Source organism: Schistocerca americana, chromosome 7 (assembly GCF_021461395.2).
Source record: "Schistocerca americana isolate TAMUIC-IGC-003095 chromosome 7, iqSchAmer2.1, whole genome shotgun sequence".
NCBI classification, from domain to species: domain Eukaryota; kingdom Metazoa; phylum Arthropoda; class Insecta; order Orthoptera; family Acrididae; genus Schistocerca; species Schistocerca americana.
In genome coordinates, this window is record NC_060125.1 from 450,420,821 (window position 1) to 450,444,295 (window position 23,475).

Genomic DNA, 23,475 nt, shown 5'->3' on the forward strand with positions numbered 1-23,475 from the left:
CCATAAGGAAACTACATAATTTTCCACCAAAAGATGATGGTGTGAACCACTGAAATGTGCAGTGCTAAAATAAATACACAAATGATACAAAAATGTTTCATTTGTGTTTAATAAATTAACAGTAAGAGACAGTTAGCATTAAACCATTTTTCTGCCAGGAAGCTGCAATAAATTTTATAATAAGGTTAGAAGGAAATTACTGTACAAATCTTACCATTTAGCTTTTATTTCTTTGAATGATAAATGTCAACTGTGGTCTGGTAGCAATATCTGAAGTCAAGTTCAAAGTTCCCAACTGCAAATTTATTTTCTGGTGGTTTGAAATAGTCAAGTCCTCGACCAATTTTAATGATCCACCCATTGTCCAATCTGAAAAAGAACAGCACAAGTATAATGTGAGTACAAAGTTAGCTAAAAATAAATATTTTATTTTGCCTTTTTTATAAAAATTGGTGGTGATGCATTGTGCGGCACTGTCATCATTCATGTAATTTATTTGTTCAGTTTTTGTATTGGGCACCTCATTAGTGGCACAATGTTGTAGAGTACTTAATAATATGCATACAGTATAATGTACTGAATGACAATAAAACATGAAATGTCAGAATGAAAATAACAAGAATATGATATGATAAGGTTAGTGACTGAAATTAGAGAAAGCAAGTCAAAATTTTGACATTTTCATCTCCACTATCTGCTGTTATCCTCAACACAAAAGTCAGAGCTCTGACATCTAAAGGGATCTGTAACATGATACTTTCAGATCAGATTCTTACTGATATAAACCTCCAAGAATTTAGAATATTCTCTTTCATTTATTCATTTTCCTTCATGCATTATTATTAACAGTGTGTCACACTTTGGGCTGTATGTAATTGCAAGTACTGTATTTTATCTAAGTTCCAGTTGCAGAGAAACAGTAAACACCCCTCAAGAAAATTTTCTTTGCATTTCCAACTTTTGAAGTCTAATAGACTTTCTTATAATACTTGCAACATCAGTGAAGTGAACTATTTTTGCTTCTTTGATATGCCATGGCAACTAATTTACGTATAACAAGAATGTGAACCATAGACCTTGTTGTGGTGTGGTGGCTTGTGTGTCTCAACGCATACCCGAACCCTAGGTGCAACCGCAGTGGAGAGAGATCTGATGAGAGGCCAGAAAAACATGTAGTGACTAAAGAAGGGCAGCAACCTTTGGGCAACAGTCTATATGATTAACTGATATGGCCCTGTAACATCAACCGACACAGCCTTGCTGTGCTGGTAATGCGAATAGCCTAAAGCAGTGGAAGACTACACTCACTATCTTCACCAAGGGCATGCAGCTCTACTGTATGACTGGATGATGATGGTATTCTCTTGAAGAAAATATTCTGGAGGTAAAATAGTACCCCATTTGGATCTCCAGGCAGGGACTTCTCAGAAGGATGTCCCCAACAGGAAAAATAAAATGCATCTACAGGGTGGAGCATTGAATGTTATGGGCAGATAGGTTGAAGTTAGATAGAGTGGGATTTCGTGAAGTTTGTTGGCAGGAGAAACAGGGTTGTAAATACAAAATTAAATACGGATAATGCAGGAGTAGGTCTAATAATGAAGATCAAAATAGAAATGTGGGTAAGTTACTATGGACAGCACAGTTAATACAGTATCATATCCAATACAGACACAAAAGGAACACCTGCCACAGTAGTACAAGTTTATATGTCAACTATCTCTGGAGATGATGAAGAGATTGAAAAAAATGTATCATGAGACAAAAGGATGAGTTAAAGGAGCGAAAAATTTACCTGAGATGAGGGACTGGAATTTGATGGCAGGAAAAGGAAGAGAAGGAAAAATAGGTAAATATGGACTGGAGGAGAGGAATGAAAGAGGAAGCTGCTTGCTAGAATTTAGTGCAAAGCATAATTTGATAATCGCTAACACATAGTTTAACACATTCAACACTGCTATCTCTCCTTTTCAATTGCATAGGTGAACCAGCAATTTTCTAGCAAATTTAAAGAATAATTACATAGCGGTCAAGCATCTTAAGGCACACATCTAGCAAAATTTTAAACTTCTTACTTTATAAATTAGGAAATATGCTTGCTTATATATATGTTCAGATCAGTACTGGTGCATTAGCATTTCCTAAAACAAGGAAACAACTCCCCCCCGCCCCCTCCCCCCAGAAACATTTGCTCACAAAGATATTGATGAGACATAAAAAAAATATCAGAAGTGCATATTTATTTCATATCTTATAACAAAAAATTATTACATGTAATTTATACGTAATTTTCTTCCTAATGGTAGTCTTGAAAACATTGCAGTATGCAAAACCCATCATTGCAGGCTTTGAACAACCCTTTGCTTCCTTTCCTTATCCGCCTGCCAGTCTCTTTCTTTACTTTGTTGGAGCTAACCTCATAATAGCATGTGGCATTTCTTTGTTGGCAGTGGAGGATCTATTCCAGAAAATGGCGACCAAAATTTATATCTAGGCTAGCAGCTGTTGTTGGTTCCAATGATCAAATGTCTCCTTCTGCAGCTTCTTTTATAAATTTCACCAGATAGTACTTCTGCTTGGTGACACCCTTATACAAAATGAAATGATTCACAGCAGACATTAGGAAAACATGAAAGAATAGTTTTTTCCACCACTTGACTGTTTTGCTTGCAAATGGGTAGCAGCTGTAAAGCTGATTGATGCTCTATACAAGTCTTGCTCACGTTATAATCTATGCCAATATTCAGTTTCACTGTTCTTGTAAAACTTTCTTTTGAACATACAGAAACCTCTTTGGTAATTGCCTGATGTTTTGTGGAGAGTCAACATACATCACATTTACTTTTGCATTGTATCTCTAGAATAGGTCCCTTCCCAAAAAAATGAAAATTCATTTTGCTTCAGCTTCCTTGTTTTGATACTTATTGGTAGGCCCTTTCTGTTCTTCATGACAGTTCAGCCAGCTAGTGTCAGATGTTGCTACAAAATGTTCAGTAAAGACACACTTGTAAATTAACTCCTGTTGCATCTAGTGGACAAAATATGAACTGCTATGGCTATCTTACAAGTGTCAGTTGTGTAGCAAGTGGTAGAAACACATTTCAGTGAATGGAAAACCTACACCTGTATGGGACACAGGCACTGTCCACATGGCTGATAAATGCGTGCCCATATTACATAGGGGCATAGTGCTGAATGTGTTAAGAATCATGAAAGAAGGTTCTGTATGTGGACCTAGAGAAACTGAAAAGTTTCAGTAAGACAGAGATTCTGGAAACAGATTTTAAACTGTTAGACATTTCGGGGGGTGTATGTGGACTGTGCTGAATGTGTAAGAATCATGAAAGAAGGTTCTGTATGTGGACCTAGAGAAACTGAAAAGTTTCAGTAAGACAGAGATTCTGGAAACAGATTTTAAACTGTTAGACATTTCTGGGGATGTATGTGGACTGTGAACACAATTTATTGGTTATGAACTGTAGACTAAAACTGAAGAAATTGCAAAAAGGTAGGAAATTAAGGAGATAGGACGTGGGTAAGCTGAAAGAACCAGAAGTAGTTGAGAGTTTTGATGGAGCATTAGGCAACAACTGACTGAAACAGGGGAAAGGAATACAGTGGAAGATGAGTGGGTTGCTTTGAGAGATGAAATTGTGAAGGCCTAGAAGAAATCTTTGGATTTCACTGGAGATACGGAATTTAATTGATGGAAGGAGAAAATGCCGCAACTGAAGCTGGAAAAAGGGAATACAAAGTCTAAAAAATGAGATTTACAGGAACTGCAAAAAAGGCCAAATGGAAATGGCTATAGGACAAATTAATGAGAAGCCACTGTATTAACATCAAGAACTCAGATGGAAAACCAATATTAAACAAAAATCAGAAATCTGGAAGATGGAGTGAATATATAAAGGGCCATACTAGGGAAATGCACTTGAAGGCAACATTATAGAATAGAAAGAGGATTTAGATACAGAGAAATGGGGGAGTGTGAGAAGAATTTGACAGAGCACTGAAAGACCTAAGTTGAAAAAATGCCAATGGAGCAGATGACATTTGTTTAGAAATTACTGACATCCTTGAGATAGCCAGACATAAAAAATCTATTCTACCTGTTGTGCAAGATGTAGACATAGGCAAAATACTCTCAGACTTAAAGAAGAATGTAATAATCCCAATTCCAAAGAAAGCAGGTGCTGACAGAAGTAAATATTACTGAACTGTCAGTTTAATAATTTAGGATTGCAAAGTACTAACACAGATAAGAAGAATGGAAAAAGTGGTAGAAGCCAACCTTGAGGAAGATAATCTTGGGTTCTGGAGAAATGTAGGAACATGCAAGGCAATACTGATGCTATCATTTTTCTTAGAAGATAAGTTAAGGAAGGGAAAACCTACACTTATAACATTTGTAGGCCTAGAGAAACCTTTTGACAATGTTGACTGGAATACACTCCTTGAAATTCTGAGGCTAGCAGGAGTAAAAGCCTATTTACGACTTGTACAGACATCATGCAGCGGTTATAAGAGTCGAGGGGCATGAAAGGGAAGCAGTGGTTGAGAAGGGAGTAAGACAGAATTTTAGCCTATCCCCAGTGTTATGCCATCTGTGCATTGGGCTAGCAGTGAACTAAACCATTTTGTTATGGACTTAAAGTTCGAGGAATTGGAAGAACAGCTGAACAGAATGGACAGTGTCATGAAAGGCGGATATAAGATGATCATCATCAAAAGCAAAACAAGGTTAATGGAATGTGGTCATATTAAATCAGGTGATACTGAGAGAATCAGGTTAGGAAACAAGAGACTAAAGGAGTACTAGGTGAGTTTTGCTATTTGGGCAGTAAAAAATCTGATGTTGGCCGAATTGGAGAGGATATAAAATATAGACTGGCAATAGTGAGAAGTGTTTCTGAAGAAGAGAAATCTGTTATCATTGAATGTAGATGTAGATTAGATTAGATTTACTATCATTCCAATTGATCTGTAGTGAGGAGGTCCTCCAGGATGTAGAACATGTCAGAAAAACAATAATACATGACAAATATTTACAACTCAAACAAATAAGCTGATGTACCATTCCACAGGTCACAAGTGGAATGATCATTATTTTTTTTTAATGAAAACTATATGAAAGAATCATTTTACAAACACTAATGTACATTGCAAACAGGGAGTTGTTAAGATGCTTCAGCAGTTCTGTGGTGTGCTCCTCCCAGTTGAATTTATCATCAAGCTGTAATCCCAAGAATTTAACACTGCCCACTTCTTCTATCTGCTTTTCATAGTATGTTAGGCATATACTCGTGAACTGTATTTAGTGTGTTTTTTCAAAGTTTAGTGACAAAGAATTGGCTAGGAACCAGTGATTAATGCTCACAAATATTTAATAGCCGATCTTTCTAAGACTACACTTGATTTGCTATTTATTGCAATGTTTGTATCATCGGCAAACAAAACGAACTTGGTATCTGGTAATGTTACTGATGAAAGGTCATTGATATACACCAGAAAAAGTAAAGTCCCTAAAATGGAACCTTGTGGGAACCCACATGTAATTAGTTCCCAGTTGGATGATGCCTGATAGCTTAATACATGTCTCTTTCCTAATAACACCCTTTGTTTCCTGCCAGAGATATAAGATTTGAACCATTTTGCAGCATTTCCTGTTACACCATACTATTCTAATTTACTTAAAAGGATATTGTGATTTACACAGTCAAATGCCTTTGACAGATCACAAAATATACCAGTTGCTTGCAATTTTTTGTCTAATGAATTAAGCACATTTTCACTGTAAGTGTAGATAGCCTTCTCAATATCAGAACCCTTTAGAAATCTGAACTGCGACTCTGACAGTATGTTATTTGAGGTAAGATGGTTATAAAGCCCATTGTTCATTACTTTTTCTAAAATTTTTGAGAATGCTGGCAAAAGTGAAATGGGATGAAAATTTGATGCTATTTCTTTGCCACTTCTTAAATAGTGGCTTAACTTTAGCATATTTCAACCATTCAGGAAATATTCCACTTATAAATGACTGGTTACACAGATAGCTTAATATGTTACTTTACTCAGAATCACATTCTTTAATTAACTTTGTTGATATTTCATCATACCCACTAGATGTTTTTGATTTAAAAGATTTTATGATGGACATTATTACTGCTGGGTTAGTGAGGGTCACATTCATATTATGGAAGTTACTTGAAATGTCTGGTCTGAGGTATTCCATAGCAGCATCTACAAAACCCGACAGCCCCATCTTTTCACTAACAGTTATAAAATGTTTGTTAAAAAGTTCTGCAACACTATAAACTTCTGTCACCAATGTATCATTTACTCTTAATGCTATTTGTCCCTCTTCATGCCTGGTTCTACCGGTCTCCTCCTTCACTATATCCCATATTGTCTTTATTTTGTTATCTGACATGACTGTCTTTTCCTTGTAATATATTTGCTTTGATGTCCGTATTACAGTGTTTAATATTTTGCAGTATTTCTTGTAATGTGCTATAGCATCAACATCAGAACTGTTTCGGAATGACAGATGCAGTTTTCTTTTTGTTTTACAAGATACCCCTATTCCTTGAGTAATCCATGGCTTCTTCGTAGACTTTGCTCTAACCTTGGTTAGTTTTGGGGGAAAACTGTTCAAATAAGGTAAGCACTTTATTAGCAAAAGTGTTATATTTTTCATCCATGCCATGAGCACTGTAAACATCAGTCCAGTGAATGTCTCTGAGGAGTGTCCTAAAAAAATCAATTTTTGGCTTATTGATTAACCTCTTGAGCTCAGATTTAACAGATTTTATATCTTGTTAAGTATTAACATTTAACAGAAGGTCTCAGAGGCCACTGACATTAGGAAGTCTTTACTGAAGGTATGTGTCTGAGTGTAGTCTTGTATGGCAGTGAAATGTGGACAATAAACACTTTAGATAAGAAGAGAACAGAAGCTTTTGATGTGTGACACTACAGAAGAATGCTGAAGATTAGATGGTTAGATCATGTAACTAATGGGAGGTACTGAATAGAACTGGAGTGAAAGAAAATTGTGACGCAACTTGATTAAATGAAGGGGCTGATTGATATGACACATTTTGTGACACCAAGGGGTACTGGAGGGAAAGTGAGTGAGTGAGTGTGTGTGTGTGTGTGTGTGTGTGTGTGTGTGGAGGGGGGGGGGCAATTATAGAGGAAATCAAGAGATGAATACAGTATGCAGGTTCAAAAGGACGTAGGTTGCAGCACTTATTCGGAGATAAAGAGCTTGCATTGGATAGAGTGCCATGGAGAGCAACATCGAACTAGTCTTCGGACTGAAGACCACAACACAACAAGAACAAAAGAGATATTCTCTGACACCATAATATTTGAGCTTCTCAAATGCTTTTGGCAAACTTATAGAAGTTCAGAGCCAGTTAAATAGGGCTGCCAATGAAGTATTTTTGTGTTGAATTTGTTCCACTGTAAGGCAAGTAAAGTTGTGCACAAGCCAATGGTTGGTTTGAACATTGCAGTGCTTTATTAAGCATGGTGTTTTGCTCTGGACTTCCTCCCACCTCTGAATTGACTAACACAGCAAATTAAGAGGAGACCTGCAGTTCAGCATTTACTCCAAAAACATGGCACAACTTGACTTCGCATTTTTCTCATCGTGAGAGATGAAAGAAGCAATAAGTAACAGAAAAAAATCATAGAACTAACATGTGATTGAATGCAGAACTTTTGGCTTTGTGATCTGGAACTTAACCCACTGCAGCACTGAAGCGCATTTATGTACAATCCATTAATAAATTATTTCTCAAATAAAAACTGCACTTATTCAAAGACAGTAAAAACAGAAAATACAATGGCATTCTAAGTTATTCATTATTTAACTCACAAATACTTTATTTGCAAATAAATTTGTTTGAATGATCTACTTACTTGAATAATTATCTAGATAGAAATTTATTTGACTAATACTCGTCTCTGCTTTACCTCCACACCTGTGCTTTCTTCCTCTTTCTGTTCACTGCAGTTCATATTATCAACAGTATCAATCCTATTAGTCCATTTGCTTGATTTATGCACAACAGCCTACAGTGAAACTATTGAATTTTTTTGTCAATTATAAACAAATTTGACAATTATAATCAGCTGTTATGCTCATCGGTATAAATCTGTTTCATTTGTTCTGTCTAAAATGTTTCTCAGTGTCAGTACAAGTTTAGCAGCAAACTGAATATGAACATGATTTCATCAGCTATTCTTTCACGCAAATTTACAGGTCCCAGCTAAATCAATGACCTTCAGTTTTCAATTATCACTTTAATGTTTGCTATATATGATCACACCCAATCAGTGTGGTAATACTCCATGAATCTCAGGTATATAACATCCACTTCCCTCCATAGAAAACATGGAAAATAAAAAGCTAAAAGGAAATTCCAATTTTAAGCATATTTCCACGCATGCAGAGCCCATTAGTGCCACTACATTGTGATGAAGCTGTATTTAGTCTATGTTTCTGTAACCATGTGGCAGGGGCAGTCAATGACAGCACACTTCTCAATGACTGTGAGCTGCCAGCTCCATGCTTCTGCAATGCATGCAAGTGAGTTATGGTAAGTCAGTGCTGCTCATGTGGTTTCACCACGCAGATGGATTGCTCTAGTTTAGAAGGGCTTGTTAGTATCTTAAAATCTATTAACCAGTTGTCAAATGATTTCCTCCTGGTCAAAACTAATAGTTCAAAGCAAGTGAAACTTCTACTGAAGTCAAAAAAATTGGGTGACTATGACATAGTTGTTGAGATGCACACCTTCCTTAGTCAGGCAAGTGTGTTGTCAGAGCCCTTGGTGGAAGTATGAACATTGTTCTATAATCAGGGACAGGAGGGCGGCTATGTGAAGGTTGAATCAGTGCCCTTCGGATGAGAATCTGGATGGTGAGGACAAAGGAAAAGAATTCCTGAACTACATCAACAGGTCCATACACACACGTAAAGTATGAGAAGCCATTAGGAGGTTTTCCAGGTGGAACTCATGACCATCAATAGCAGCTACATGAGAACATAGGTGCCTCATAGTGTTGCTGGGAAATGTCACTTGGACGTTGGCTGAATCCTATAAGAACATTATGACTGATTATGGTTAGGATCCAGGTTTTTGATATTATCAGGCAACACTGGAAAGGGTTGGTCTTGATTTCCATTCCACCAATATGGAGGAATACAACTCTTTCTTCTTTGGGAGTTGGAATCTGCATAGCTCATGACACTGTGCCTGGTCACAACCTGATAATGTACAGCATGTTAAAGCAGTTGAATGAGCAGTCAAAGGACATCCTATTTCAGCTTTTTAATGAAATTTGGATGACAGGAGTATTTTCCAACTTGGGGAAAGAAACTGTTTTAGTCCTGATTTTAAAACTGGGGAAGAATCACACTAACCCCAGTGGTTATCAGAGTATAAGTCCCACTAGCTGCATAGGTAAGCTATTTGAGTGTATGGTCAACTGGTGCCTAGTGTGGGTTCTTGAAACTAGGTTGGTTCTCGAAACCAGGTCACTACTAAGTCACCCCCAGTGCAGGTACACATTCGATAACTTCACCCTACTAGAAACAGCAGTTAACATGCTTCCTTATGTAAATAGCACCTTGCTGGTGTATTTGGAAAAGGGCTATGACACTACCTGGAGGCAAAATATTTTGTTGGAGCTGTGTGATTGGGTTTTCCTTAGATGTCTCCCCACTTTCCTACAGTCCCCCCTCTCAGAAATATATTTCAGATTCAGGATCAGGAAATTCCTGTCTGACTATTTTAAGAGGGGAACAGCATCCCTCAAAGGGGTGTTTTAAGTGTAATGGCATTTGCCATTGCGATACACAGTATTAGGTGCACAGTAAGGATTTCATTATTCCTGGGCATTTTCTTCATCTTATGTACATGCTCCAACCTTTTTAATCATTCCCTCTCGCTTTTTAATCTATCTGTTTCGAAACTGGGGTATCTCGTTTTCACTTTTTAGGAGAAGGTGAAATATTTGGGACCTACTTTTGATAAATGACTTACATGGCTGCCACACCTTACAGAAATCAAATTACAGTGCATCAATGCTTTAAACATCCTCAAATGTGTCAGTCAAGTCTTGGGGTGCCGACAGGGCACATCTGCTCCTATTTTATAAAGTTTCATGCAACCCTGGCTTGAACACGGCTGCAAAGTTTATGTATCAGTAAAGTCTTCACACCTCAAAATGATGCTGGATGGGGTTCACAAGGATAGTATTAAGCTGTCAACAAGAGTTTACCACATGAGTCCAATTACTAACTTGTGCACAGAGGTTGAGGAGTCTCCACTGTCTGGGAGGTCTCTTTCCTGTGGTATGCCGAGCATATCAATACATGCTCTTTCTGTTCCAAAAACACCAGCATCCACCCCTATTGCTGAAATGCCACTGGAATGTCTGTTCCATAACTGTCCATGAGCAATGAGGTCATTTGGGATCCATGTAAGGGAGAGCCTTGAGGTATTATATGTGGACAGCATTAAGGTCCAAAGCCAGGGTTGGAGTAGGGAATCCCCTTGGCTACTAAAGAGGCCCAGGTTACTTTTTGAACTGACTGGATAAAGGGTGAACTATGTACCAGATTATATTTTCAAAATTAAATTTTACATTGTTTTAAACCATCACCAGGATTTTATTAATATCTACACTGTTGTGTCTATGCAGGGGGACTTTGTCAGCTGCTCCATCATTTTCCCTGAATTTGTTCTTAGGATAGGGCTCCCAGGGCAGTTTTCTGTTTATTATGCAGAACTGTTTGCTATCCTGAGGGTGCTGGGGCAGTTGAGATGGAACTGTGGCAAGAATTTCCTCATCTGCCCAGATTCACACAGCACACTTTTTGCTATTGATCAGATTTACTCAGTTGATAGCTTGGTGCAACAAGTCTTTGTTTTGCAAAAGCAGCAAAAACAAATAATTTTCTGCTAGGTTCCAGGGTACATAGGGATCCTAGGAAACGAACTCCCTGATGTGGCTGCCAAGGGGCTCGCTCCCTTTGAACTCATGCTCACTGTTCAGTCTTTCTTTTACCACAAATGTGACCCAGATGATCATGTGTTAGTGGGAGGCTCAGTGGTTGGAAGCAATGAATAATAAGCTATGGTCAGTGAAATCTTCAGGGTGACCACGGCTTACCTTCTTCCAGCCACGACAAATTGAAGAAGTAGGCCTTACAAGGCTTAGAGCTGGACATTTATCATTGAGACATGGCTTTCTCTTATGTCGAGAGAAGCCACCACCGTCTCACAGACGTGGTACACAGCTGTCAATAAGACATATTTTAATTGAGTGTGTTTTATGTGACAACCTGGGGCAGACCTGGACCTTCCTTAGGATCTGCCCTTTATTTTAAATGATAATGAGGTAAGTGTGGCTTATGTTTTAAGATTTTTTTGCTTATGTTTTAAGATTTTTTTGTGATGTCAGGACTACTTTCCAAGATATTGGAAGTGAGATTTTAATGTTTCCCCTTGGCCCCTATCTGGTTATTTTGCTGTGTTTTGTCTGCATTTTATGGTACATATTTTATGAATCTCAAATGTCAGTTCTTTACTTTCAATTTTTGTTTGGTGATATAGCTTGGTTATAAAGTGTATTGTTATTTTTTAATACAATTCACCACTTTCATGCAAGGGAGCTGATGACCTTGCCATTTAGTGCCCTACCAAACTAATCATCATCATTATCCAAATACCTAAGGGAACAGAAATCTAGATGTCTTCCGGTATTTTAAAATGAATCATTCCTTCCGCAGCATTGCCTTTATTTATTTATTTTTTTTAACTTTCCAGAAAATTAAAACTGTGTGACAGACTGGGGCTTGAACCTTGAACCCTTCTTTCATGGACAATATTCTTACTGACCTAGCTATGCAAGCTCAATTCGTGAGTGACTGAAATTCACAGGTTCTCTTCTGGTAACACCTCTTTCCCATTTTCCAAACTTCACAGAAACACTTCTACATACACTAAGTGATCAAAAGTAGCTGGACACCCCCAAAAACATAAGTTTTTCATGCTAGGTGCTTTTTGCTGCCACCTACTGCCAGGTACTCCATATCAGTGATCTCAGTAGTCATTAGACACTATGAGAGAGCAGAATGGGGCACTCCGCTGAACTCATGGTCTTCAAACATGGTCAGGTGATTAGGTGACACTTGTGTCATACATCTCTCAGCAAGATTTTCACACTCATAAACATCTCTAGGTCCACTGTTTCTGATGTGATAGTGAAGTGGGAATGTGAAGGACACGTACAGCACAAAAACATAGAGGCCAACCTCGTCTATTGACTGACAGAGGCCGCCAACAGTTGAAGAGGGTCATAATGTGTAATAGGCAGACATCTATCCAGGCCATCACACAGGAATTCCAAACTGCATCAGGATCCACTGCAATTACTATGACAGTGAGACAGGAGGTGAGGAAACGGATTTCATCGTCGAGCAGCTGCTTGTAAGCCACACATCATGCCGGTAAATGCCAAACGCCGCCTCACTTGGTGTAAGGAGTGTAAACATAGGACGATTGAACAGTGGAAAAACATTATGTGGAGTGACGAATCATGGCACACAATGTGGTGACCCGATGGCAGGGTGTGGGTATGATGAACACCCGATGCACGTCATCTGCCTGTGTGTGTAGTGCCAACAGTAAAATTCGGAGGCGGTGGTGTTATGGTGTGGTCGTGTTTTTCATGGAGGCAGCTTACACCCCTTGTTGTTTTGCATGTCACTATCACAGCACAGGCCTACATTGATGTTTTAAGCACCTTCTTGCTTCCCACTGTTGAAGAGCAATCTGGGGATGGTGATCACATCTTTCAACATGATTGAGCACCTTTTTGTAATGCACGACCTGTGGCAGAGTAGTTACACGACAATAACATCCCTGTAATGGACTGGCCTGGGCAGAATCCTGACCTGAATCCTACAGAACACCTTTGGGATGTTTTGGAATGCCGACTTCATGCAAGGCCTCAACGGCCAACATCAATACCTCTCCTCAGTGCAGCACTCCATGAAGAATGGGCTGCCATTCCCCAAGAAACCTTCCAGCACCTGACTGAACATATGCCTGCAAGAGTGGAAGCTGTCAGCAAGGCTAAGGGTGGGCCAACACCATATTGAATTTCAGCATTACTGATGGAGGGTGCCACAAACTTATGTAAGCCATGTTCAGCTAGGTGTCTGGATACTTTTGATCACATAGTGCAGGAAACTACACTATCATTCCAAGCAGAAAGAGAAGTTACTTCAAAAGAGTGACTCAAATGTAGTGATGAAGCAAGCATTACCATTTTTATTTACAAAAATTATGTAATGGAACAGAATCAGACAAACAAAATGTGTCACAAGTACTGCCACTAAGATGCCATAGTTGTGCACAACTGAGTAAGGCTTCCCAAAGTTTGTAGAGTACATAGGTGTGTTAGAAAAAGGAATTGATGAATATGTAATTAATTCATTTGGGGAATTAGTACTTGTGACTTGCATGACATGTTTGAGAGAGTCCTGGATGCTGGGGAGTTTAGAGCATGCAACCAAGGATTGCGGAACGGGTTGCTATTAACTCTGCGTTACACTGTGGGTTTGGGCCACTGAGGATCTGAGTCCAGAAAGTCATTAATAACTAACAATAAGAACACAAAAGAATATCTTACTAAATAATGATTCTTGTAACAGCATATTATCAGTTTCATGTTTTTTCATAGTTATCCTATCTGTGTCAGTGCTCAAGTTTGTGTTTTATGTGTACAATGATTCCACACACAATCAATAAATGTAAACCGTATCACATAGCAGGGGCACTGAGTTGCATACAGGCACAATGGAAAGACTAGACATTCAAGTTATTGGACAAGAGAGTCATTCTTTGAAAATAGAATCCACACACACATTCACAAAAGCACAACTTCACACACGTAGCTACTTATCCAGCCACTGTGGCCCTGCTGTGGACTACAACAGCATCTGATGACAGCAGAAATCCGGTGAGATTCCTGTTCACATCTGATGTGGCTGCAGTCTGTAGTTGGATCACAGTGGCTGGAGAGAGTAATAATGGGTGTGTTTTCTGTTTTAGAAGAAGGACTCTTTCTTACCTGAAAGCTTAAATGTTTAGTCTTTTCATTGTACCTGCCTGCGACTCAACACCTCCTCTTTGTAGTGAGTAGCGACCCAGCCTTTTGTAATCTTTACACAGAACTGTGTACTTCACAATTCCAGTGGCGTTGTGTTTGGCTGTTGTGCACTTATGCAGATAGGAAGCAGCACTCGAGGCTGCAAATAGGTGAGAGCATTGTTGCTTGTGCATTCCCGATCAGGCATGCTGACTGCTGGGGAAAGGTCATTCCTTTTTATTTATTCCACTTGTGTTGGGCTTAAGAACTGTGTACCATATTGTTGAATGTGATAACAGGTAGAATAAGATTATTATCCAGCTTCCAGCTATTTGATTCATTTTTCAGTTCTTTTGTTTTATAGAAAACTTTAACTATGGTCTTGCATCCCTAATAAATAAGTTCTGTGGCTGTAAGTGAACTTCAACACATTAGGTTTCCACAGCTTTCTCACCACAAGAAAGTTACAACTAAGAAAGAGAGGTCACCCAACATCTGATATTCTAACATCTCAGTCACACATAAGCAACAATAAGAAATATATTCATAGCTTTAATTCTGAATGTTACCAATCGGAAGCTTGCACAGGATAGGGTAGCATGGAGAGCTGCATCAAACCAGTCTCAGGACTGAAGACCACAACAACAACAACAACAACAACAACAACAACAACCAATCGGAAAGTTGACTTTGTAGCTGTGAAAATTGTTTTTCTTTCCATGTCTACTATTTGGAGATGATATAACACAGATAAAACACAGTTTTAGAAATATAAATAAAAAGAAAGAAAAAAATGAAATGCATGAGACGTCAAATAACAATATTATGAAAAGGAAAGTCACCACTCACCATATAGTGGAGATGCTGAGTTGCAGATAGGCACAACAAAAAGACTCTCACAATTAAAGCTTTTGGACATAGGGCCTTCGTCAACAACAGACAACAGACAACAAACGCACACATGCACACACCCTCACAAATGGAACTCACACACACAAATGAAGACTCAGGCAACTGAAAGCACACTGTAACAAGTATGCTGGTAATGTAGTTTCACTGTCACTTTTAGGAAATGAATGTATTCAGGAGAAACTTAGTGAGACATATAGGCTTTCAATCAATGAGAATAATATAAATGTTAAAAAATACTGTGAATTTTTTTGCAAAATAATATATTGCATTTTCTTTTGTGGAAACTTCGAAACTCCCTTAACTGGACATGGTGAAACCAACTATTCAGTGAAGCCATCTAACTTAGATTCAGATTTGAAGAATTATTTAGAAATCAGTGCAGTCTTCCAAGGTGTTTCTAACACCATTCAGAATTGGATATTTCACCATGTGTAACAAATATACCAGGAGGAGATAAGGATGGAAATTAGAAAAGTGTCCTTTGTATCTGTCATTCGTAATGACAACAGATGTTTCAGAACATACTCAAATGATCCTTATTCTATGGTATGTACTGAGTGGGGAAATATCTGAGCATTTTTTGGGACTCTTTGTTCTAGAACATAAAACTGTAGACGTCATATCATAACTTATTTTTGAACAACTGGACATGATCCTTCAAGGAAAGAACACAAACTGATAGCTCAGACATCTTTGGTTGCACAAATGTCACAAAAGGCAAAGAACAGGAGTTGAAGTAAAAATAAAAGTAGTTTATAGTAATGCACATTTCACCCAACTGTTATGCACAATTTAATAATGAGATATGCATCAAGTATTACATGACGTAACACAAGAATATTTTCCTGTAACACTCTGGCTATTCGAACATTCTTCTTAAGAAATACATAGACATCAACATTCCACATCCAGCTTCTACAAGGTAAAGCTGAAACATATGGACCATAACCAGACTTCATGAAAATTGGTAAACTTAAAAAAAGAAAAAAAGAAACCTGACTTACTGAAATTCAGTCAACATCAAATGCAGATCAAACCACTACAGAAGTAACAGGAATTTTAAAACACCTGATTAATGATGATTTCAAGTTTTTTTTGGAGCTTTTGTAACAGACTGTGTTGAAATAATTTACAATCAAATGCAGTCTCAAGAAATTAGTGTTTTCAATTAATAAATATGTAAAAAATTTCAAAACTATTATTTCAGAATTAATAAATTCAATGGTGTTCATGGTGTGGGTTCCTGTAGTCATGTCCTAGTACATGAACCACGGGCAATGTACGAGTGGCCAAGTAAGTGGTCCCGACAGTCGGGATACCAGTTATTTTGGAATAAGGCTGGGCATCTCAGACATATTCTGAGTTGTGGTCACCTTTGTGCTCATACGGCAAAGACTACCAAATCCACCGGTTAGTCCCTCAACCGTTAGGGGTAAAACTCAATGGGACTCGGGGCAAGTAAGGCTAGCAACCTGCTTCCCTGGTACTTTAAATATGATGCTGGCCACAATCAGAGCAAAATGCCTCGGACCTTTGGAGGTGACGGAGTCCCACCTCTAACTGACAAACCAGGGACTACTAAGATACGACTCGGCAAACAAATGGTAATGAGATGGGGAGCTATTAATGTCAATGGGGGCTACTCTGGGAAGAAGGTAGAGCTGGCAGAGGCTGCAAGTAAGATGGGGCTGGATGTTTTAACTGTTAGTGACATTCGGGTAAGGGGTGAGAAAGAAGAGGAAGTGGGATAATACAAGGTCTACTTGTCAGGAGTCAAAGCAGGAACAGCACAATGGGGTGTAGGGCTTTACATCAGGAAAGAAATGGAACCCAGCGTAGTTGCAATAAGGTATGTAAACGAACGACTGATGTGGACAGATTTGACAGTGTCTAGCAAGAAAATTAGGATTGTGTCAGTATATTCGCATTGTGAAGGGACAGATCAAGATAAGATGGATAGTTTTTATGATGCACTCAGTGATGTAGTTGTTAGAGTAAAGGACAAGGACAGTGTTCTGCTCATGGGTGATTTTAATGCCAGGATTGGAAATCGAACAGAAGGGTATGAAAAGGTTATGGGTAAATTTGGAGAGGATATGGAGGCCAACAGGAATGGGAAACAACTCTTGGATTTCTGTGCCAGTATGGGCTTAGTAATCACAAACTCCTTTTTTAAACATAAGAACATTCACCGGTATACTTGGGAAGGCAGGGGAACCAGATCTGTCATTGACTATATAATAACGGATCAGGAATTCAGGAAGGCTGTGAGGGACACCAGTGTATTCAGGGGATTCTTTGATGACACTATCATTATTTAATCTGCAGCGAAATTGGTATTGTGAGGCCAAAAGTGCAGGAGGTCAGGTCCATATGTAGGAGGATAAGATTGGAGAAACTTCAGGATAAGGAAATCAGGCACAAGTACATAACAATGATCTCAGAAAGGTACCAGCTAGTTGAATGTAGTCAATTACAGTCATTGGAAAAGGAATGGACAAGGTACAGGGACACAGTACTAGAAGTGGCTAAAGAATGTCTTGGAACAGCAGTGTGTAAAGGTAGGATGAAGCAAACAGCTTGGTGGAATGACACAGTCAAGGCAGCCTGTAAAAGGAAAAAGAAGGCGTATCAAAAATGGTTACATACTAGAACTCAGGTAGACAGAGAAAGTTATGTTGAAGAAAGAAACAAAGCCAAACAGGTAACTGCAGCATCCAAGAAGAAATCTTGGGAAGACTTTGGAAACAGGTTGGAGACTTTGGGTCAAGCTGCTGGAAAACCATTCTGGAGTGTAATTAGCAGTCTTCGAAAGGGAGGTAAGAAGGAAATGACAAGTATTTTGGACAGGTCAGGAAAACTGCTTGTGAATCCTGTGGATTCCTTGGGCAGATGGAGAGAATATTTTGAAGAGTTGCTCAATGTAGGTGAAAATACGATCAGTAATGTTTCAGATTTTGATGTACAATGGGATAGGAATGACGATGGAAATAGGATCACATTTGAGGAAGTGGTGAAAATGGTCAATAGATTGCAGTGCAATAAAGCAGCTGGGGTGGATGAAATTAAGTTGGAACTCATCAAATACAGTGGAATGTCAGGTCTTAAATGGCTACACAGGATAATTGAAGTGGCCTGGGAGTCGGGACAGGTTCCATCAGACTGGACAAAAGCAGTAATCACACCAATCTTTAAACATGGAAACAGAAAAGATTGAAACAACTACAGAGGTATCTCTTTAATCAGCGTTGTGGGTAAAATCTTCTCAGGTATTGTTGAAAGGAAAGTGCGAGTACTAGTTGAGGACCAATTGGATGAAAATCAGTGTGGGTTTAGGCCTCTTAGAGGTTGTCAGGACCAGATCTTTAGCTTACGGCAAATAATGGAGAAGTGTTATGAATGGAATAGGGAATTGTATCTATGCTTTATAGATCTAGAAAAGGCATATGACCGGGTTCCTAGGAGGAAGTTATTGTCTGTTCTAAGAGATTATGGAATAGAAGGTAAACTTTTGCAAGCAATTAAAGGTCTTTACATGGATAGTCAGGCAGCAGTTAGAGTTGACGGTAAATTGAGTTCATGGTTCAGAGTAGTTTCAGGGGTAAGACAAGGCTGCAACCTGTCTCCACTGTTGTTCATATTATATATGGATCATATGTTGAAAACAATAGACTGGCTGGGTGAGATTAAGATGTGTGAACACAAAATAAGCAGTCTTGCATATGCGGATGACTTAGTTGTGATGGCAGATTCGATTGAAAGTTTGCAAAGTAATATTTCAGAGCTAGATCAGAAATGTAAGGACTATGGTATGAAGATTAGCATCTCCAAAACAAAAGTAATGTCAGTGGGAAAGAGATATAAATGGATTGAGTGCCAAATAGGAGGAACAAAGTTAGAACAGGTGGGCAGTTTCAAGTACTTAGGATGCATATTCTCACAGGATGGCAACATAGTGAAAGAACTGGAAGCGAGGTGCAGCAAAGCTAATGCAGTGAGTGCTCAGCTACGATCTACTCTCTTCTGCAAGAAGGAAGTCAGTACCAAGACTAAGTTATCCGTGCACCATTCAATCTTTCGACCAACTTTGTTGTATGGGAGCGAAAGCTGGGTGGATTCAGGGTACCTTATCAATAAGGTTGAGGTAACGGATATGAAAGTAGCTAGGATGATTGCAGGTACTAGTAGATGGGAACAATGGCAGGAGGGTGTCCACAATGAGGAAATCAAAGAAAAACTGGGAGTGAACTCTATAGATGTAGCAGTCAGGGCGAACAGGCTTAGATGGTGGGGTCATGTTACACGCATAGGAGAAGCAAGGTTACCGAAGAGACTCGTGGGTTCAGCAGTAGAGGGTAGGAGGAGTCGGGGCAGACCAAGGAGAAGGTACCTGGATGCGGTTAAGAATGATTTTGAAGTAATAGGCTTAACATCAGAAGAGGCACCAATGTTAGCACGGAATAGGGGATCATGGAGGAATTTTATAAAGGGGACTATGCTCAAGACTGAACGCTGAAAGGCATAATCAGTCTTAAATGATGATGATGATGATGATGATGATGATGATGATAAAAAATTCAAAGTGCTGTGAGAATCCTTCAAAGATACTCAAGCCAGAAGCTAGTGTGCAGTTATTTGTGTGCTGATACAATGAACCGATATTCATCCACTAAACACATTTTAGCTCCTAAGTTGTTAAACAAGAAAAGTTTGACTGGTTATTTTTTTTTAAAAAAAAAAAAAAACCTACAGATGACATAGTACTGACCAGTGAAGCATAAATCGTGACTGACAAAGAAAAGCGTGAACTGCACTAAAAGTATTCTGCTGTAGGTATAATATTCCTGGTATGCAAATTAATCGAACTGCTGAAATTTATCTTCAAAAATAATCTATATGATGTTCTTAGTGGGTCTATGAAACTGAGACAATCCTCTTGACAGTTGCCATGACTACATCAGATGCAGAACATTGCTTTTCAGCACTGAAAAGAATAAAAACTTTTCTAAGAAACTCTATGAATTAAGAAGGACTAACTGCACTTGCAATGTTTTCCATGGAGAGAAATTTCCTTAGTTGTCTTCCAGAGATCAAGAAGAAAATTACTGATCTTTTCATGCAAATTGAAACAAGAAGAGTGGATTTAATTTTTAAATGCACATATCAAGCTCGAATTGTAACAATTTAGGTTAAAGTAACTAAAAAATATTTGATTTTCTTCTTTTATGCAAACTGACTGAGAGGTAGTGGCTCTGAGGTCGGAATGTAGACAAGGGATAGGAGTATGGTGTGTTGACCCAATGCTCCTCCATACTGCATCCAATCATGACTGCAGATGACATGGTGGCCGGTCAACTATTCATGATCTTCAGGGCCTGGTCTTGGGGTTTCCTTTTCCTTTCCTTTTACATCTATACTCTGCAAATGACTGTGAAGTCCATGGCAGAGGTTATGTCTCACTGTATCAGTTATTAGGATTTCTTCCCGTTCCATTCCCAAATGGAGTGCAGGAAGAATGATTTTGTAATTAATCATTTAACACTGCTAGGAAAAAATAACATAAAATAAAAATGATGGTAGCAGCTGGCATCAAACCCGAGCCGACCAATTGCCAGGTGGTGTGCACGATACATGAACTGTGCTCAACAATCCCCAATACTCTAGGCATAAATCTTTAGAGAGCATTTTACCTCTTCCTATGACCCACTCAGGCGAAATATCTAGGAACTTGAAAGGTGCATCTGCTTGTATTTACATAGTTTGAGCCAAATCAATGAGCCTCATTCCAGGTCTTCCTGTTGGAGTAGATCTATGTAACTCTTTAAATATCACTTTCTCCTCCAAAAATCTACTGGAAAAGAGACTCTTTAGCAGACCATCTACAGAAAAAAAGTTTATATTAAATTTCCTCATACACTTGCTTTTTTATCACCGTCTATAGTCTTTTGACTTGGAAGAGTAATAATCATAACTAAATTGAATATATTAATTTTAAATATGTAAATTGAACTGTTTAAATGTATTTAACTTTTATAATTAAAAGTTTAACATTGCAAGTGACAGAAAGGGGGGGGGGGAGGGGGGGATGGACAGAAAAATGATGGTGGCAGCAGCAGGAATTGAACTCAAATTGACAGATTGCCAGTCAGTGTACTTGACCACTTGGCCACAGCAACATTATGTCAACTGCTCCTCAAAAATCCCTCATACTCTATGCTTGCATAATACGTTACATGCACTGTCAAAGACACATACTGACCTGTTGCTGTGAGCAATGTGGAAGGAATGACGTCACATGAGAGCATGAGTAGTCAAAAACAGACAGCTGTGTCCCTTCTCCGAGTTGATCATCATTTTCGTTCTCGGCACTGGTTTCTAATTATCATGGAGAGAGTGCTACAAAACATGTTTTCGTCCCTTTTATTTGCATACCAACACATATTTGGAGAGAAATGGCATAATTTTAGTGTGATTTCCAGCTTGCATTCGAAAAGAAATGGCTAAATTTTAGTGTGATATCTACAGTGAGCTATAGCACATTAGCACTTGATAATCGGGTACCACTGGTTGTTAAAGATTTGGGTAACTATTTTTCTTTTAATAATGCCAAAGGGGATAAACAGCAGTTTTTTTTTTTTTTTTTTTCGAGCTAGTGGCTTCTCTTCTTATTTGCAAAGTTAAATTAACCTAGCATAAGGTCCAAATACAAGAGGTACAATGAATCTTTGTTGTTAATACATTGTACAAATTAAGTTTCTGAGAGTTAACCCTATTTTGTGAATGCATATCTTGACTCTTTCTGCATGCCTGAAGGTTCTCTTTCTTTGCAGGATCAGTGGATTAATGGTGTGGGAAAGAGCATGTATACCATTATCAACACTTGAAGCCCACTTTATAAAAGCAGATTAGTTTTTAAGCTGTTAGCTAGTACCATGATAAGGTGCACTGGACACAAAATGCTGAAAAGGAGGACCCATCGAAGAAAAAGAGGAATAATGTAACAAGGGTGTTCATTGCAAGTGCAAACATCAGCACATTAGGAAAGTGTTGTACCGCATTTCACTGAGGACATAAAAAAATACATTGTTGATAGAAGACACCCAAATGGGAATCACTTGTTTGACTTTGAGAACACAAAGAAGTTGATAAAGAAAAAAATGCTACATTGCTTATGGTCTATAGGATTAATTTAGTCAAGTTAACTGGTTTTCATCTTACAAGGTCATGATCATTATTGTCACCAAAGAGGTTGCAGTGTTTGCATAAATATTGGAAAAGATGTTACTGATCTAGACTGAGGCACAAACATCCAGTAAATGTCTCTTTGACAATGCACTGGTAATGCAAAGTCAAAGCATTGTCAAAGATGTCATTTATTGGAAGTTTGTGCCTCGATCTAGATCAGTAACATTTTTTCCAATGTTGTATATAAACATTGCAACTTATTTGGTGATGACAGTTAGTTAAGGTCTGATGATGGCCTTGTAAACTAAGAACTGGTTAACTTGAATAAATTAATCCTGTAGAACAGAAGCAATGTAGTACTTTTCACTTACTATTATGTTGTTCTATCAAGAAGTGACGTAAGAATCAGTTAGCATGACAGAGATGCTGGGTGATTAACCTCCTGAGGAAACATAACAAAAGAAGGCACATAATTAACTAAAAATATTTTAGTCAACTGAAATTAAGGCTACTAACTCAGATTCACAAGTAATTGCATGGAAATAAAAGGTACTTCAAAAATTACATAACATATGACATAGCTAGTTCTCTCCATCTGATAGTATGACTGCTAATGATAGGCATCAGTACTACATGAATATCATACTTTACTAAGACAGAAAGATAAGTAACATGCAATGACAGACTTACCTAATCTGTCGATCATGAAGTGTTGGAGAAAGCTGTACAACAAGTTCAACATTCTCTTTCAGAAGACTTGTTCTAATATCCTGCAGCCACTTCATCTGATTAGTATGCTCATTCACTTGAAGTGGAGATGATGTAACCAACACAATACTCTTCAAATTGTTGCAGGATTGTAGCAGCAACTCACATAAACGAAGAAAATTCTGGCACTGAAATTGGAATTTAAAGTGTACAGATCAGGGTGACATGTGAAGCACTTCATGGAAAGTATATCAGAACAGAAACCCGCTAAAAGGTTTTAAGATTTTTCAGGTATCATTACTACACAAATACGTACCATAGCAAATCTGTATTATTACAAAAGTACTTTGTACTACATATCACATAAACTGTTGTGCCATTGGCATGCAGAAATTCTTCCATTTCATTACTTAACAATAACTATTGTTTTGCCAGTACAGTTGTTTTGTTGCAACAAAGCTTTGTGCAAGTACTTCATGAGAAAGCAAATCA

General features: G+C 38.3%; 1 protein-coding gene across 8 annotated transcripts in view; it reads right to left on the minus strand.

Annotated features, from left to right (window-relative positions):
• LOC124621765 (MIT domain-containing protein 1-like) overlaps nt 1-23,475 on the minus strand; it is a 108,805-nt gene that overhangs the window by 20,197 nt on the left and 65,133 nt on the right. For all 8 annotated transcript variants that reach the window (XM_047147179.1, XM_047147180.1, XM_047147182.1 and 5 more), the window contains 2 exons: nt 22,966-23,171; nt 215-369 (listed from right to left, as the gene is read on the minus strand). In XM_047147179.1, the coding sequence (XP_047003135.1) occupies nt 225-369; nt 22,966-23,171 (351 nt within the window). In that variant the 3' untranslated portion in view covers nt 215-224. The remainder of the gene's footprint in view (nt 1-214; nt 370-22,965; nt 23,172-23,475) is intronic.